The sequence below is a fragment of the Nothobranchius furzeri genome, chromosome 18 (assembly GCF_043380555.1).
Source record: "Nothobranchius furzeri strain GRZ-AD chromosome 18, NfurGRZ-RIMD1, whole genome shotgun sequence".
In the NCBI taxonomy this organism is placed as follows: Eukaryota; Metazoa; Chordata; class Actinopteri; order Cyprinodontiformes; family Nothobranchiidae; genus Nothobranchius; species Nothobranchius furzeri.
Window position 1 is genome coordinate 37,280,232 of NC_091758.1, and position 12,807 is coordinate 37,293,038.

Consider the following 12,807-nt stretch of genomic DNA (forward strand, 5'->3'; position numbering starts at 1 on the left):
TTCTGTCTAGGAACACTTTGAGGCTAGTACCTGAGGGTCCTCGATTCCATTGCAAAATTCATTCCTCATGTCCAGGATGGCCATGGTGTTAGCTTCATTTAGCAACATATACACAGCACTCGGGATGTCAGTTGAGCACAACAAAACACCCGAAAGCCTAGATGGAGAAAGACACATTTATCTTTATGCATATTCATTTTTCTACGTAGTTTTGACAGAAGATGTGTCTTTGGTTCAGTTGTCATAGCAGTATTTGTATTTGTATTTGTATCCCGCGCTGGGTACTTACTTGAACAGGCTGAAGCTTGGGTTGACTGTAAACAGCTGAGTGATGTAGTAATTTCTTACATCTACAGCAATTGTCGAGTTGTTGAAAAGCTCCAGATTAGCTTGGTCTTCCCAAAACACCTCAGCCTTTATACACAAGTGCATAGTAAAACAAGAGGTAAGCACCAACACGTTTCACCACGTTAATGGTTGTGGTTTTGTGAAAATAACTTATAAAACCAAGGGCAAAATAAGGTAAGAATTAAATTGTGTCAATGTACCTTGCACTTTGCTTAACAGAGTATTTGAAATGAATTTATAACCAGTTTCTTTGAAGCCTTGTAACAAACAATTGAACATCATTGGCTACAAGGATACTCTATATCATTGATTTGAAAGAAAAAAAATAGATTTCTGCTGCTCCTTGTGTCAGCTCTTGGAAGGATTATGGTTTGAGGGATGTTTGAACAGCTTTGCAAATAGATTTGAAACTGGGAAGTGACTTGTTAACTTTTGTCCTGTGTTGGAGTATAAACTTTCAAAAGTGTTATATTAAAGATGATGTGAACACAAACCTGGGATGTGGAGATAAAGCTGGTGAGGTCATTCAGAGTGATAAATTTCACAAAGCTTCCAATATAGTTGAAAAACCAGGAGGTAGAGTTGAGTTCTGGGTCGCTGGGATTGTAGCATCTGGCTCCAGAGCCTGTGGAGAAAGAAATGGCTATTTAGCATAATCAGTAAAAGGGTTTCTTCTTTTATATTTTATAGCCATAATCATGTCTGATGACAACATAATTTGTCACACATCTATCCAACATTGCACTAATAATAATAAAAACATATATATATCATACCAGTGCTCAAGTAGCTCCTTATGATGTTGTACACATCCTCCGGTCCAAATTCTGTACTGTTGTATGTGAAATTGTTTCCCATATAAAACACCCTATTGAAAGAAAAAGATCATGTAAACTGAGTTACACCTTCAATCCTTCTGTTTAATTTGATCACTCTGTGAAGAGAAAGACTCACAGTTTTTGGAAGGCCTGACATGAGGCGCTCTGCACTTCGATGGGGCTGATGAGGTTCCTTGTGAGGAATCTCAGGTAGTTCTTCAACAGTACATCAAACCACAAATTCACCTCAGATGTCACGTTGCTACTCAGAGCCATTTTCCAAACACAAGGGAGGATCATCTTCTTCATCTCATCAGAAACAACTTCCTAAAGGGGTCGTAGAAACAAAACACACCATCAACTGACATAGATCATCATGTGTAAGAAACTCAATGAGATGTGGATAATTGTATATTTGTCTTCATTTCTTTAGGTGAGATACATACAGTTTGTAGGAAGGCAACAGTGTAGCTGTAGTTGCTGTACATGGCACAGAAAGCTGAAATGGTGACATCGGACATGGTAGAAGCAGGTGTTGAATCGGTTCCAGGGCTAGTTGTAGAATCTGGTGATGCTGTTCCAGAAGCACTAGTTGCAGTGTTGTCTGTTGCGGGTTGTGCAGTTGTAGGGTATGTCCTGCTGTTGATGAGGCCCACACCCAGTGTGTCCAACTCTGACTGAGTCTGCATGTTCACCCAGGTCTGAATCACAGTATCGTTCTCAAACAACTTCAGATCTTGAAGCTGGTCACCCATGAGGCCTTGGACATTGGTCACAGTCAAAGTCTGTGTGTTCAAAGGGAAATGAAATTAATCATAGACTTGTTCTAGATTTTTTTTACAATTAACGACATTTCAAAAATATGGTCACAATTGATTTAAGTCCAACACAGATCCATAGGATTGTGAGTGCAACTTTGGGCTTTATGATAAACTATGAACATAAAAAGTCCAAGAGAAGCACAGTGTACCTTCTTACTATGTCACTCAAGTGTATTTCACAGAGGCCACCTAAAACTCATTTCCATTTACTGCAGCTACAGTATTGTTGCCAGCCAGTTTTTACTGTGACAGTGCCGTCCTTTTTACACATGTATACTTACAGTTATCACATTAATATCCAGACTCCTGAAAATATTGATGTCCATGCTGATGTTCTGTGTTGATAATGCAACAATGTCACTCAACGGCGCACCACCTATCATCATCATAGAAAAAAAAACATTTAATTAGGAAAACAGTTGATTTCCTTATAGCTAGAAATACAAGAGCAATGTTTTCTTACCTAAGTAGCTCTTAATAACATTGTAAAAGTCAGTGGAGTGGGCACGATAAGAGCTGAATGAGGTGCTGCTGATGTCATACAGGATTCTCTTCTGCTCAGCCGAACATGTAGCCACATTCAGAAAGTTGGCATCACTGACAAAATAAACAAACAAAGTGTCCCTCACTGTTACATCATAGTATTTCAGAAAGGATTTTCGGACCTGTACGGAGCTGTTTCAAGATGCAGAGCCATGCCTTTTCAAGGTTTCTATGGCAGAATGTTGTGAGCTGGGGTGCTTTAGCCACTTTGACTAAACTATAGACAAGGTCAGCCATGTGGAGGGAGCTCAAAGTAGAGCACCTGCACCCCATCAGAAGGAGTGAGTTGCAGTAGGCCATGCATCCAATTGGACTGCTTCCAAGAAACCTCCCCTTGGAGAGTGTCATGAGCCAATGGGGAGAGACCTCGGAGCAGAGCCAGAACTTTCTGGCAGGATTTTATATTGTATCTGGTTTGGAAGTACCTTGGGACCTCTCAGGAGGAATTGGAAAAGGTTACTAGGCAGTGGGATGTCTGGGTTTCCCTCCTACACCAGTTACTTTGCAACCAAACTTGGATTTATAAAAGAAAATATTGAATGTATACATGCTGGCACCAACCTGATACTGTTTGCTGTGATGGTGGTCAGTGTACTGAGGTCCAATGAACATACGTTGGAGCCAATAATGTTCAGCTCAGTGCTACCCAGGGAGTTTCCAGATGTTTGCAGGTATTTAGTGATGATTTCTTTGCTCTAAACATGAAACACATCAAGTAACTAAATTATTCTTTGCTCTAAACATGAAACACATCAAGTAACTAAATTATACACATGCACAAGTAGGAGTAACTTAAATGTTTTTGTATTTTTTATTCAGTTCAATCATTTTACCTGTGCCGTTTCCCAGGTTCCATCTTCAGTTTTCATAAGAGCTGCCAAGGTGTCAATCGTAGTGATGTTCCATTTAGAGATGTCAGAATGTGTTGCCACACGAGACACCGAACCAAGTAGCTGGACTTGCTGTTCAGAGACTCCAGATGGGTATGCCTGGAAGTACACAACATGTAACAATGCACCTAAGTACTGAACTGGAACTAAAATCCCAAGTACATAAACAATATTGGGCATATTTGTCAAATCCAGATTGATTAAACAACTTCCATGTCAGTATAAACCCTGACTTTGTTTATCCAGTTCTTTGGAGTATGGCTCTCAGGTCATCAAACACATTTTGTTGCCAAATATCCCCTCCTTACCTTGTTGAGTTTCTTCAGAATAATCTTCTGGAAGTCATTGTCATCCACTTTGGAGCAGATGGTAAAGAGGTTTTCTTTCAGAGCAGGAATGTCCAGGCAGAGGTCAAACTGAGTCAGATCGTAGCCAAATGGGAAGGCGGGGTCGCTAACAGTCACCTGGGTGATGCTGCCTGCTGTGCAGACTTTAAAAATATGAAACAGCTTGTGAGAGCACTGTAAAGGCCAAGACCGAAGAAAATAGCTCTTTTTTTCTTTGGTACAATTTCACAAGACAACAATTTTCCAGATGAAATTATTGTACATAGATTTTTAATAGAATTTCCTTGAAAGCCATTGTATGTTAGAGCATTTACACACTGCTTGAGCTTAATGTTAAGTTAGCGAGTTCTTTATATGTGCCATTCTCCCAAGCATGTACTGACAGATCGTTTTTATTAGTTTGACTTGGCGTCAGAATGTCTGTTATAAAACATCTTAATTGATAAAAATTGTCCCAATTCAGTTTGACAACTGGGATGACTCAAGTGCATGTAGTCGAATTGAAAGAGTTTACCTTCTGCTGGTGGTGTTGCAGGACTGATCTGCTTAAACAGATTCTCGAGCTTTGTCTTCTGAGTGTTTTCTTTCCTTAGTTTTGCCACAAAGCCCTTGAGGAACTGCATTCTTATTGTCTGCAAAAGAAAAAATAAAGAAAAATTAACTAGTTATAGGAAAATGATTTTTCATCCAAAGAGACAAAAGTAAGTTTCTTTAGTTTGAGAGATGTCAGTTTATTATCATTAAACCAAAAACCTATGAAGAAAGAAAGGATAAAAGGAAGACATACAGTTGTGAATGTGCTCCAGATGTTTATTGTGAAGTACAGAGGAAGAATCCCAAGGTCTTCTAGTGTTTGCTGGTTCCAGGTGGCAACAGTTCTAATGATTCAAGGCACAGTCATAAGAAATTTGGACCAACACTTTGCTAAAACAAAACAGGGCATCAATTTGAAACATTTGGTTTCGTACCCGTATTGGGTTTCCCCAGATAGCAACAGAGTCTCCATAGCAGCTACTTGGTTTTCAGAAAGGTCCGTGCAGGCTTTGAGGTTTTCCAGGATCGAAGGATCAGAGTTCTGGATGTAAGAACTGTTCAGAGTGCAGACCATGTTCCCCAAAACGTCCAAATGGTCTCTGCTCAAGCTCAACCCAGTTATACCCTATAGAGGTGAAAACAAGTTGTTTTTGCGCAACTTTTTCATGCAATTAATATTTCATTCTAACAAGGACATTCACTCAGCATTCAGTAGTTTCAGAAATATTCTTGGAAATAATTAACAGCAAGTGTTGATAAATTGATGATTTTGATAGGCTGTCTATCCAATTGGACTGCTTCCAAGAAACCTCCCCTTGGAGATTGTCATGAGCCATAAGAGATGCCTTTCACTTTGATTATTTTTTCTTATTTGGTACTCACCAAGCAGGTCCTGGCTTCACTAAACAGCTGTTGTCCCTTATTCAAAAGGCTGGAAGCCACAGAAAAATCTGCAGCTCCAAGTGCAGAAAAGTAGGACCTACAGTTGCTTTCCTGGACATCCTGGATTCTGTTAAAATGCATTGAAAAAAGTGAGAAAATCAGAACACTAGTGTTCACTCTTTAAATCAGAAGCACCTTGGATTCGGTACACACTTACCTGAAGTATAGAAGCATGTCTGAAGGATAATCTATGAAGTTCTGATCGAGGTCTTCTTCAATCAGGTTGTACATGCAGGTCAGCTGTAGGTCATGTGACAATAAACAATGTTATACAAGTGAAATGAAAACACAGATATTTATAAACCGGGGGATAGTTATAACTCCAATGCCTGAGGCTTATGGTCCTTTGATACCCAGTGTGGTCTGACATTTTATTCATTTATTTGCTAAAAAAAGGAGTAGGACAGAAACTAATGCAAACAAAAAGGAAGAATGTTATCATATTTTTTCACGTAAAACCTATTAGAGCTAGAAAGGCCCAAAGGTTATTGTGACCTATGGATGGAGGCAACACGTTAAGCCAAGCTAACTTTATTTGTAAAATCTTTTTAAACAGCCAATGCTAAGCAAAGAGCTAGGCACAAAGGCATAACAAATATGGCAGGATGTACTCTGCTTAGGAATGTCCATCCAGGCAATTAACAAAAAAATATGTTCAGTTGCAGCTACAATGTGGGCTCTGTAGGATGTAAGATGGCTGAGCTCTTAACTTTGCCTGTTTTATCTGGCTGTTGGTTGGTCTTGTGGAGAGGTCCTATCAATGTCAGTTCAGCACAGAGAGGAGTTCAGACATTTTGTGTTTTATGTGAACCAGAGTCTTTATGAAAAAACTAAATTAGGCTGTCAGCAAATGTCGGCAAAATGGTTTATCAAATAAAAGTGGAATTTACCTGTGGCTCTGTCAGTTCCACCTTGCTCCTTCCGGTCCTCGGCCTACAAGCACGAATTAGCTGCTTGATTTTAGTTTTTGGCACTTTCTGGACTGATGTGCATGTGAACCCTTGCAGCACAGATGTAGAGAGCCTAACAGGAAAGCCAAATAATTAATTATTGGCTTAGGTAAAAACGGAAACCAAAAACAAACAATTTCCATAAGAATTTGTTGCAAGACTAGTTCACTTACTGCTCAGTGTCAAAATCACTTTCAACCAAAGTCCCAAGGAACATAGTGGCCTGAAAATTAAGGAGAGATAAACGTTCTTAGCCAAAGTGTAGTTCAAATTTAAGTGAAACATGGTATCAGCATCACGCTCTAATTTATTCTTCATGTACAGTAACAGCAGAGTACTTACTTGATCTTTTGTCCACGACTTTTTGTTTATCACACTGATGTTTGGACTCCCCTCAGAAAACACCAGCTGGGACGGTGGGATCTTAGTTGCTAAGGCATCTGGGACATTCTGCACCACTTCAGTTAGTCTTGTGTCCACAGAAATGATCTGCAGAGTAGTCAAATTCATGTCATTGCTATTCTTCTGCTAAAAGGAGTTGAGTCTGTTATCAAAGTAATCATGTTCTCATGTTGGATTCAGATTTTTTGTCCTATTTTTTTTTTCTATTATAACAGGCACACTTTATACCTTTGTGACAAATGTCTCCTGGAGAAGCTCTGGAGCTTGTAGCATGCTGGAAACAAAAGCTGGGTTCCTGGAGGCGTGGAGAAGTTCAGAAGCTGGGATTTTCTCCAGCAAAGCTGAGGGTACCCCAACAACAAGAGTGCCGAGCGACTCCAGAACAGCTGCGCTGTTGATCTGTCAATTCCATTTTCATCCATTAGAACCTTATCCTTTAAACTGCAAACTATTGGTGCGTTCCTTCATTTACTGACACATTTCTAAATACACATTTCATTAGTCAAGTTAGACCCTGCTTCACAGCTTCTACCTGGTAGCCTGAGGAGGTTATGCTTTGGATTATGATGTTGGCCTTGTCCTGGCCCCAGGTTGTCACTGAACCCAAAGTGGACAACGAGGAAATCAGCACCGTTGGAGGTACTGAAGTGATCTGAGTGTTGCTCAGGCCTGAAGCAGCTCCCCCAAGTGTAACAAAGATTTCCTCTGTGATGGTCTTGATGTTGGATGCCAAAACAGCAAATGCCTATGAAGTACAATTTAAAAGCATTGTGAAAATTGCTGATTACACATCTATGGCAGAGCAATCACTTTTCTTAGCAAAGAGTTAGCGAGGAGGTTTGTGGATGCTTCAGTGTCAGGAGACTATCACTTCCAAAGATAATGGAGCCAATCGCTGAGCAGAACTTTTATACTCAGGTGAAGTTCTGTCTAGGATCACTTTGAGGCTAGTACCTGAGGGTCCTCGATTCCATTGCAAAATTCATTCCTCATGTCCAGGATGGCCATGGTGTTAGCTTCATTTAGCGACATATACACAGCACTCGGGATGTCAGTTGAGCACAACAAAACACCCGAAAGCCTAGATGGAGAAAGACACATTTATCTTTATGCATATTCATTTTTCTACGTAGTTTTGACAGAAGATGTGTCTTTGGTTCAGTTGTCATAGCAGTATTTGTATTTGTATTTGTATCCCGCGCTGGGTACTTACTTGAACAGGCTGAAGCTTGGGTTGACTGTAAACAGCTGAGTGATGTAGTAATTTCTTACATCTACAGCAATTGTCGAGTTGTTGAAAAGCTCCAGATTAGCTTGGTCTTCCCAAAACACCTCAGCCTTTATACACAAGTGCATAGTAAAACAAGAGGTAAGCACCAACACTTTTCACCACGTTAAGGGTCGTGGTTTTGTGAAAATAACTTATAAAACCAAGGGCAAAATAAGGTAAGAATTAAATTGTGTCAATGTACCTTGCACTTTGCTTAACAGAGTATTTGAAATGAATTGATAACCAGTTTCTTTGAAGCCATGTAACAAACAATTGAACATCATTGGCTACAAGGATACTCTATATCATTGATTAGAAAGAAAAAAAATAGATTTCTGCTGCTCCTTGTGTCAGCTCTTGGAAGGATTATGGTTTGAGGGATGTTTGAACAGCTTTGCAAATAGATTTGAAACTGGGAAGTGACTTGTTAACTTTTGTCCTGTGTTGGAGTATAAACTTTCAAAAGTGTTATATTAAAGATGATGTGAACACAAACCTGGGATGTGGAGATAAAGCTGGTGAGGTCATTCAGAGTGATAAATTTCACAAAGCTTCCAATATAGTTGAAAAACCAGGAGGTAGAGTTGAGTTCTGGGTCGCTGGGATTGTAGCATCTGGCTCCAGAGCCTGTGGAGAAAGAAATGGCTATTTAGCATCATCAGTAAAAGGGGTTCTTCTTTTATATTTTATAGCCATAATCATGTCTGATGACAACATAATTTGTCACACATCTATCCAACATTGCACTAATAATAATAAAAACATATATATATCATACCAGTGCTCAAGTAGCTCCTTATGGTGTTGTACACATCCTCCGGTCCAAATTCTGTACTGTTGTATGTGAAATTGTTTCCCATATAAAACACCCTATTGAAAGAAAAAGATCATGTAAACTGAGTTACACCTTCAATCCTTCTGTTTAATTTGATCACTCTGTGAAGAGAAAGACTCACAGTTTTTGGAAGGCCTGACATGAGGCGCTCTGCACTTCGATGGGGCTGATGAGGTTCCTTGTGAGGAATCTCAGGTAGTTCTTCAACAGTACATCAAACCACAAATTCACCTCAGATGTCACGTTGCTACTCAGAGCCATTTTCCAAACACAAGGGAGGATCATCTTCTTCATCTCATCAGAAACAACTTCCTAAAGGGGTCGTAGAAACAAAACACACCATCAACTGACATAGATCATCATGTGCAAGAAACTCAATGAGATGTGGATAATTGTATATTTGTCTTCATTTCTTTAGGTGAGATACATACAGTTTGTAGGAAGGCAACAGTGTAGCTGTAGTTGCTGTACATGGCACAGAAAGCTGAAATGGTGACATCGGACATGGTAGAAGCAGGTGTTGAATCGGTTCCAGGGCTAGTTGTAGAATCTGGTGATGCTGTTCCAGAAGCACTAGTTGCAGTGTTGTCTGTTGCGGGTTGTGCAGTTGTAGGGTATGTCCTGCTGTTGATGAGGCCCACACCCAGTGTGTCCAACTCTGACTGAGTCTGCATGTTCACCCAGGTCTGAATCACAGTATCGTTCTCAAACAACTTCAGATCTTGAAGCTGGTCACCCATGAGGCCTTGGACATTGGTCACAGTCAAAGTCTGTGTGTTCAAAGGGAAATGAAATTAATCATAGACTTGTTCTAGATTTTTTTTACAATTAACGACATTTCAAAAATATGGTCACAATTGATTTTAAGTCCAACACAGATCCATAGGATTGTGAGTGCAACTTTGGGCTTTATGATAAACTATGAACATAAAAAGTCCAAGAGAAGCACAGTGTACCTTCTTACTATGTCACTCAAGTGTATTTCACAGAGGCCACCTAAAACTCATTTCCATTTACTGCAGCTACAGTATTGTTGCCAGCCAGTTTTTACTGTGACAGTGCCGTCCTTTTTACACATGTATACTTACAGTTATCACATTAATATCCAGACTCCTGAAAATATTGATGTCCATGCTGATGTTCTGTGTTGATAATGCAACAATGTCACTCAACGGCGCACCACCTATCATCATCATAGAAAAAAAAACATTTAATTAGGAAAACAGTTGATTTCCTTATAGCTAGAAATACAAGAGCAATGTTTTCTTACCTAAGTAGCTCTTAATAACATTGTAAAAGTCAGTGGAGTGGGCACGATAAGAGCTGAATGAGGTGCTGCTGATGTCATACAGGATTCTCTTCTGCTCAGCCGAACATGTAGCCACATTCAGAAAGTTGGCATCACTGACAAAATAAACAAACAAAGTGTCCCTCACTGTTACATCATAGTATTTCAGAAAGGATTTTCGGACCTGTACGGAGCTGTTTCAAGATGCAGAGCCATGCCTTTTCAAGGTTTCTATGGCAGAATGTTGTGAGCTGGGGTGCTTTAGCCACTTTGACTAAACTATAGACAAGGTCAGCCATGTGGAGGGAGCTCAAAGTAGAGCACCTGCACCCCATCAGAAGGAGTGAGTTGCAGTAGGCCATGCATCCAATTGGACTGCTTCCAAGAAACCTCCCCTTGGAGAGTGTCATGAGCCAATGGGGAGAGACCTCGGAGCAGAGCCAGAACTTTCTGGCAGGATTTTATATTGTATCTGGTTTGGAAGTACCTCGGGACCTCTCAGGAGGAATTGGAAAAGGTTACTAGGCAGTGGGATGTCTGGGTTTCCCTCCTACACCAGTTACTTTGCAACCAAACTTGGATTTATAAAAGAAAATATTGAATGTATACATGCTGGCACCAACCTGATACTGTTTGCTGTGATGGTGGTCAGTGTACTGAGGTCCAATGAACATACGTTGGAGCCAATAATGTTCAGCTCAGTGCTACCCAGGGAGTTTCCAGATGTTTGCAGGTATTTAGTGATGATTTCTTTGCTCTAAACATGAAACACATCAAGTAATTAAATTATTCTTTGCTCTAAACATGAAACACATCAAGTAACTAAATTATACACATGCACAAGTAGGAGTAACTTAAATGTTTTTGTATTTTTTATTCAGTTCAATCATTTTACCTGTGCCGTTTCCCAGGTTCCATCTTCAGTTTTCATAAGAGCTGCCAAGGTGTCAATCGTAGTGATGTTCCAGTTAGAGATGTCAGAATGTGTTGCCACACGAGACACCGAACCAAGTAGCTGGACTTGCTGTTCAGAGACTCCAGATGGGTATGCCTGGAAGTACACAACATGTAACAATGCACCTAAGTACTGAACTGGAACTAAAATCCCAAGTACATAAACAATATTGGGCATATTTGTCAAATCCAGATTGATTAAACAACTTCCATGTCAGTATAAACCCTGACTTTGTTTATCCAGTTCTTTGGAGTATGGCTCTCAGGTCATCAAACACATTTTGTTGCCAAATATCCCCTCCTTACCTTGTTGAGTTTCTTCAGAATAATCTTCTGGAAGTCATTGTCATCCACTTTGGAGCAGATGGTAAAGAGGTTTTCTTTCAGAGCAGGAATGTCCAGGCAGAGGTCAAACTGAGTCAGATCGTAGCCAAATGGGAAGGCGGGGTCGCTAACAGTCACCTGGGTGATGCTGCCTGCTGTGCAGACTTTAAAAATATGAAACAGCTTGTGAGAGCACTGTAAAGGCCAAGACCGAAGAAAATAGCTCTTTTTTTCTTTGGTACAATTACACAAGACAACAATTTTCCAGATGAAATTATTGTACATAGATTTTTAATAGAATTTCCTTGAAAGCCATTGTATGTTAGAGCATTTACACACTGCTTGAGCTTAATGTTAAGTTAGCGAGTTCTTTATATGTGCCATTCTCCCAAGCATGTACTGACAGATCGTTTTTATTAGTTTGACTTGGCGTCAGAATGTCTGTTATAAAACATCTTAATTGATAAAAATTGTCCCAATTCAGTTTGACAACTGGGATGACTCAAGTGCATGTAGTCGAATTGAAAGAGTTTACCTTCTGCTGGTGGTGTTGCAGGACTGATCTGCTTAAACAGATTCTCGAGCTTTGTCTTCTGAGTGTTTTCTTTCCTTAGTTTTGCCACAAAGCCCTTGAGGAACTGCATTCTTATTGTCTGCAAAAGAAAAAATAAAGAAAAATTAACTAGCTATAGGAAAATTATTTTTCATCCAAAGAGACAAAAGTAAGTTTCTTTAGTTTGAGAGATGTCAGTTTATTATCATTAAACCAAAAACCTATGAAGAAAGAAAGGATAAAAGGAAGACATACAGTTGTGAATGTGCTCCAGATGTTTATTGTGAAGTACAGAGGAAGAATCCCAAGGTCTTCTAGTGTTTGCTGGTTCCAGGTGGCAACAGTTCTAATCATTCAAGGCACAGTCATAAGAAATTTGGACCAACACTTTGCTAAAACAAAACAGGGCATCAATTTGAAACATTTGGTTTCGTACCCGTATTGGGTTTCCCCAGATAGCAACAGAGTCTCCATAGCAGCTACTTGGTTTTCAGAAAGGTCCGTGCAGGCTTTGAGGTTTTCCAGGATCGAAGGATCAGAGTTCTGGATGTAAGAACTGTTCAGAGTGCAGACCATGTTCCCCAAAACGTCCAAATGGTCTCTGCTCAAGCTCAACCCAGTTATACCCTATAGAGGTGAAAACAAGTTGTTTTTGCGCAACTTTTTCATGCAATTAACCCTCTGATGCATGAATTATGAAATCTTCAACCATGATTTTTTAAACAATTTTTTTCATTAATCTTTAGATGTGAATGAAACAAATTTCAACAAATATTTTAGTAATATTTTGTTAATTTACTAATAATTTATTACATGTCCATCTCAGTGGACAGTGTGCATTCTGAACATGAAATATGGTGGCTTGACTTACTGAAGTCCAAATAGAGGGGCTCACATGCAATAAAGTCTTCAACAGCTGTGCTTAATAGCAAAAATAAAGAAATAACAATTTTGAGTATCTGTCCACTGTAGTGACCATTATGCATCA

General features: G+C 39.6%; 1 protein-coding gene across 1 annotated transcript in view; it reads right to left on the reverse strand.

Annotated features, from left to right (window-relative positions):
* LOC139063842 (uncharacterized) overlaps nucleotides 1-12,807 on the reverse strand; it is a 28,061-nt gene that overhangs the window by 596 nt on the left and 14,658 nt on the right. Inside the window, exons 42-76 of the mRNA XM_070546741.1 lie at nucleotides 12,256-12,446; nucleotides 12,075-12,165; nucleotides 11,802-11,919; nucleotides 11,249-11,430; nucleotides 10,884-11,039; nucleotides 10,612-10,745; nucleotides 9,971-10,104; nucleotides 9,789-9,883; nucleotides 9,132-9,470; nucleotides 8,822-9,012; nucleotides 8,644-8,735; nucleotides 8,362-8,492; nucleotides 7,809-7,933; nucleotides 7,550-7,676; nucleotides 7,128-7,340; nucleotides 6,824-6,994; nucleotides 6,536-6,682; nucleotides 6,367-6,416; nucleotides 6,134-6,266; nucleotides 5,401-5,483; nucleotides 5,184-5,310; nucleotides 4,736-4,926; nucleotides 4,555-4,645; nucleotides 4,282-4,399; nucleotides 3,729-3,910; nucleotides 3,364-3,519; nucleotides 3,092-3,225; nucleotides 2,451-2,584; nucleotides 2,269-2,363; nucleotides 1,613-1,951; nucleotides 1,303-1,493; nucleotides 1,125-1,216; nucleotides 843-973; nucleotides 290-414; nucleotides 31-157 (exon numbers count right to left, since the gene is read on the reverse strand). Of these exons, the coding sequence (XP_070402842.1) occupies nucleotides 31-157; nucleotides 290-414; nucleotides 843-973; nucleotides 1,125-1,216; nucleotides 1,303-1,493; nucleotides 1,613-1,951; nucleotides 2,269-2,363; nucleotides 2,451-2,584; nucleotides 3,092-3,225; nucleotides 3,364-3,519; nucleotides 3,729-3,910; nucleotides 4,282-4,399; nucleotides 4,555-4,645; nucleotides 4,736-4,926; nucleotides 5,184-5,310; nucleotides 5,401-5,483; nucleotides 6,134-6,266; nucleotides 6,367-6,416; nucleotides 6,536-6,682; nucleotides 6,824-6,994; nucleotides 7,128-7,340; nucleotides 7,550-7,676; nucleotides 7,809-7,933; nucleotides 8,362-8,492; nucleotides 8,644-8,735; nucleotides 8,822-9,012; nucleotides 9,132-9,470; nucleotides 9,789-9,883; nucleotides 9,971-10,104; nucleotides 10,612-10,745; nucleotides 10,884-11,039; nucleotides 11,249-11,430; nucleotides 11,802-11,919; nucleotides 12,075-12,165; nucleotides 12,256-12,446 (5,136 nt within the window). The remainder of the gene's footprint in view (nucleotides 1-30; nucleotides 158-289; nucleotides 415-842; nucleotides 974-1,124; nucleotides 1,217-1,302; nucleotides 1,494-1,612; nucleotides 1,952-2,268; nucleotides 2,364-2,450; nucleotides 2,585-3,091; nucleotides 3,226-3,363; nucleotides 3,520-3,728; nucleotides 3,911-4,281; nucleotides 4,400-4,554; nucleotides 4,646-4,735; nucleotides 4,927-5,183; nucleotides 5,311-5,400; nucleotides 5,484-6,133; nucleotides 6,267-6,366; nucleotides 6,417-6,535; nucleotides 6,683-6,823; nucleotides 6,995-7,127; nucleotides 7,341-7,549; nucleotides 7,677-7,808; nucleotides 7,934-8,361; nucleotides 8,493-8,643; nucleotides 8,736-8,821; nucleotides 9,013-9,131; nucleotides 9,471-9,788; nucleotides 9,884-9,970; nucleotides 10,105-10,611; nucleotides 10,746-10,883; nucleotides 11,040-11,248; nucleotides 11,431-11,801; nucleotides 11,920-12,074; nucleotides 12,166-12,255; nucleotides 12,447-12,807) is intronic.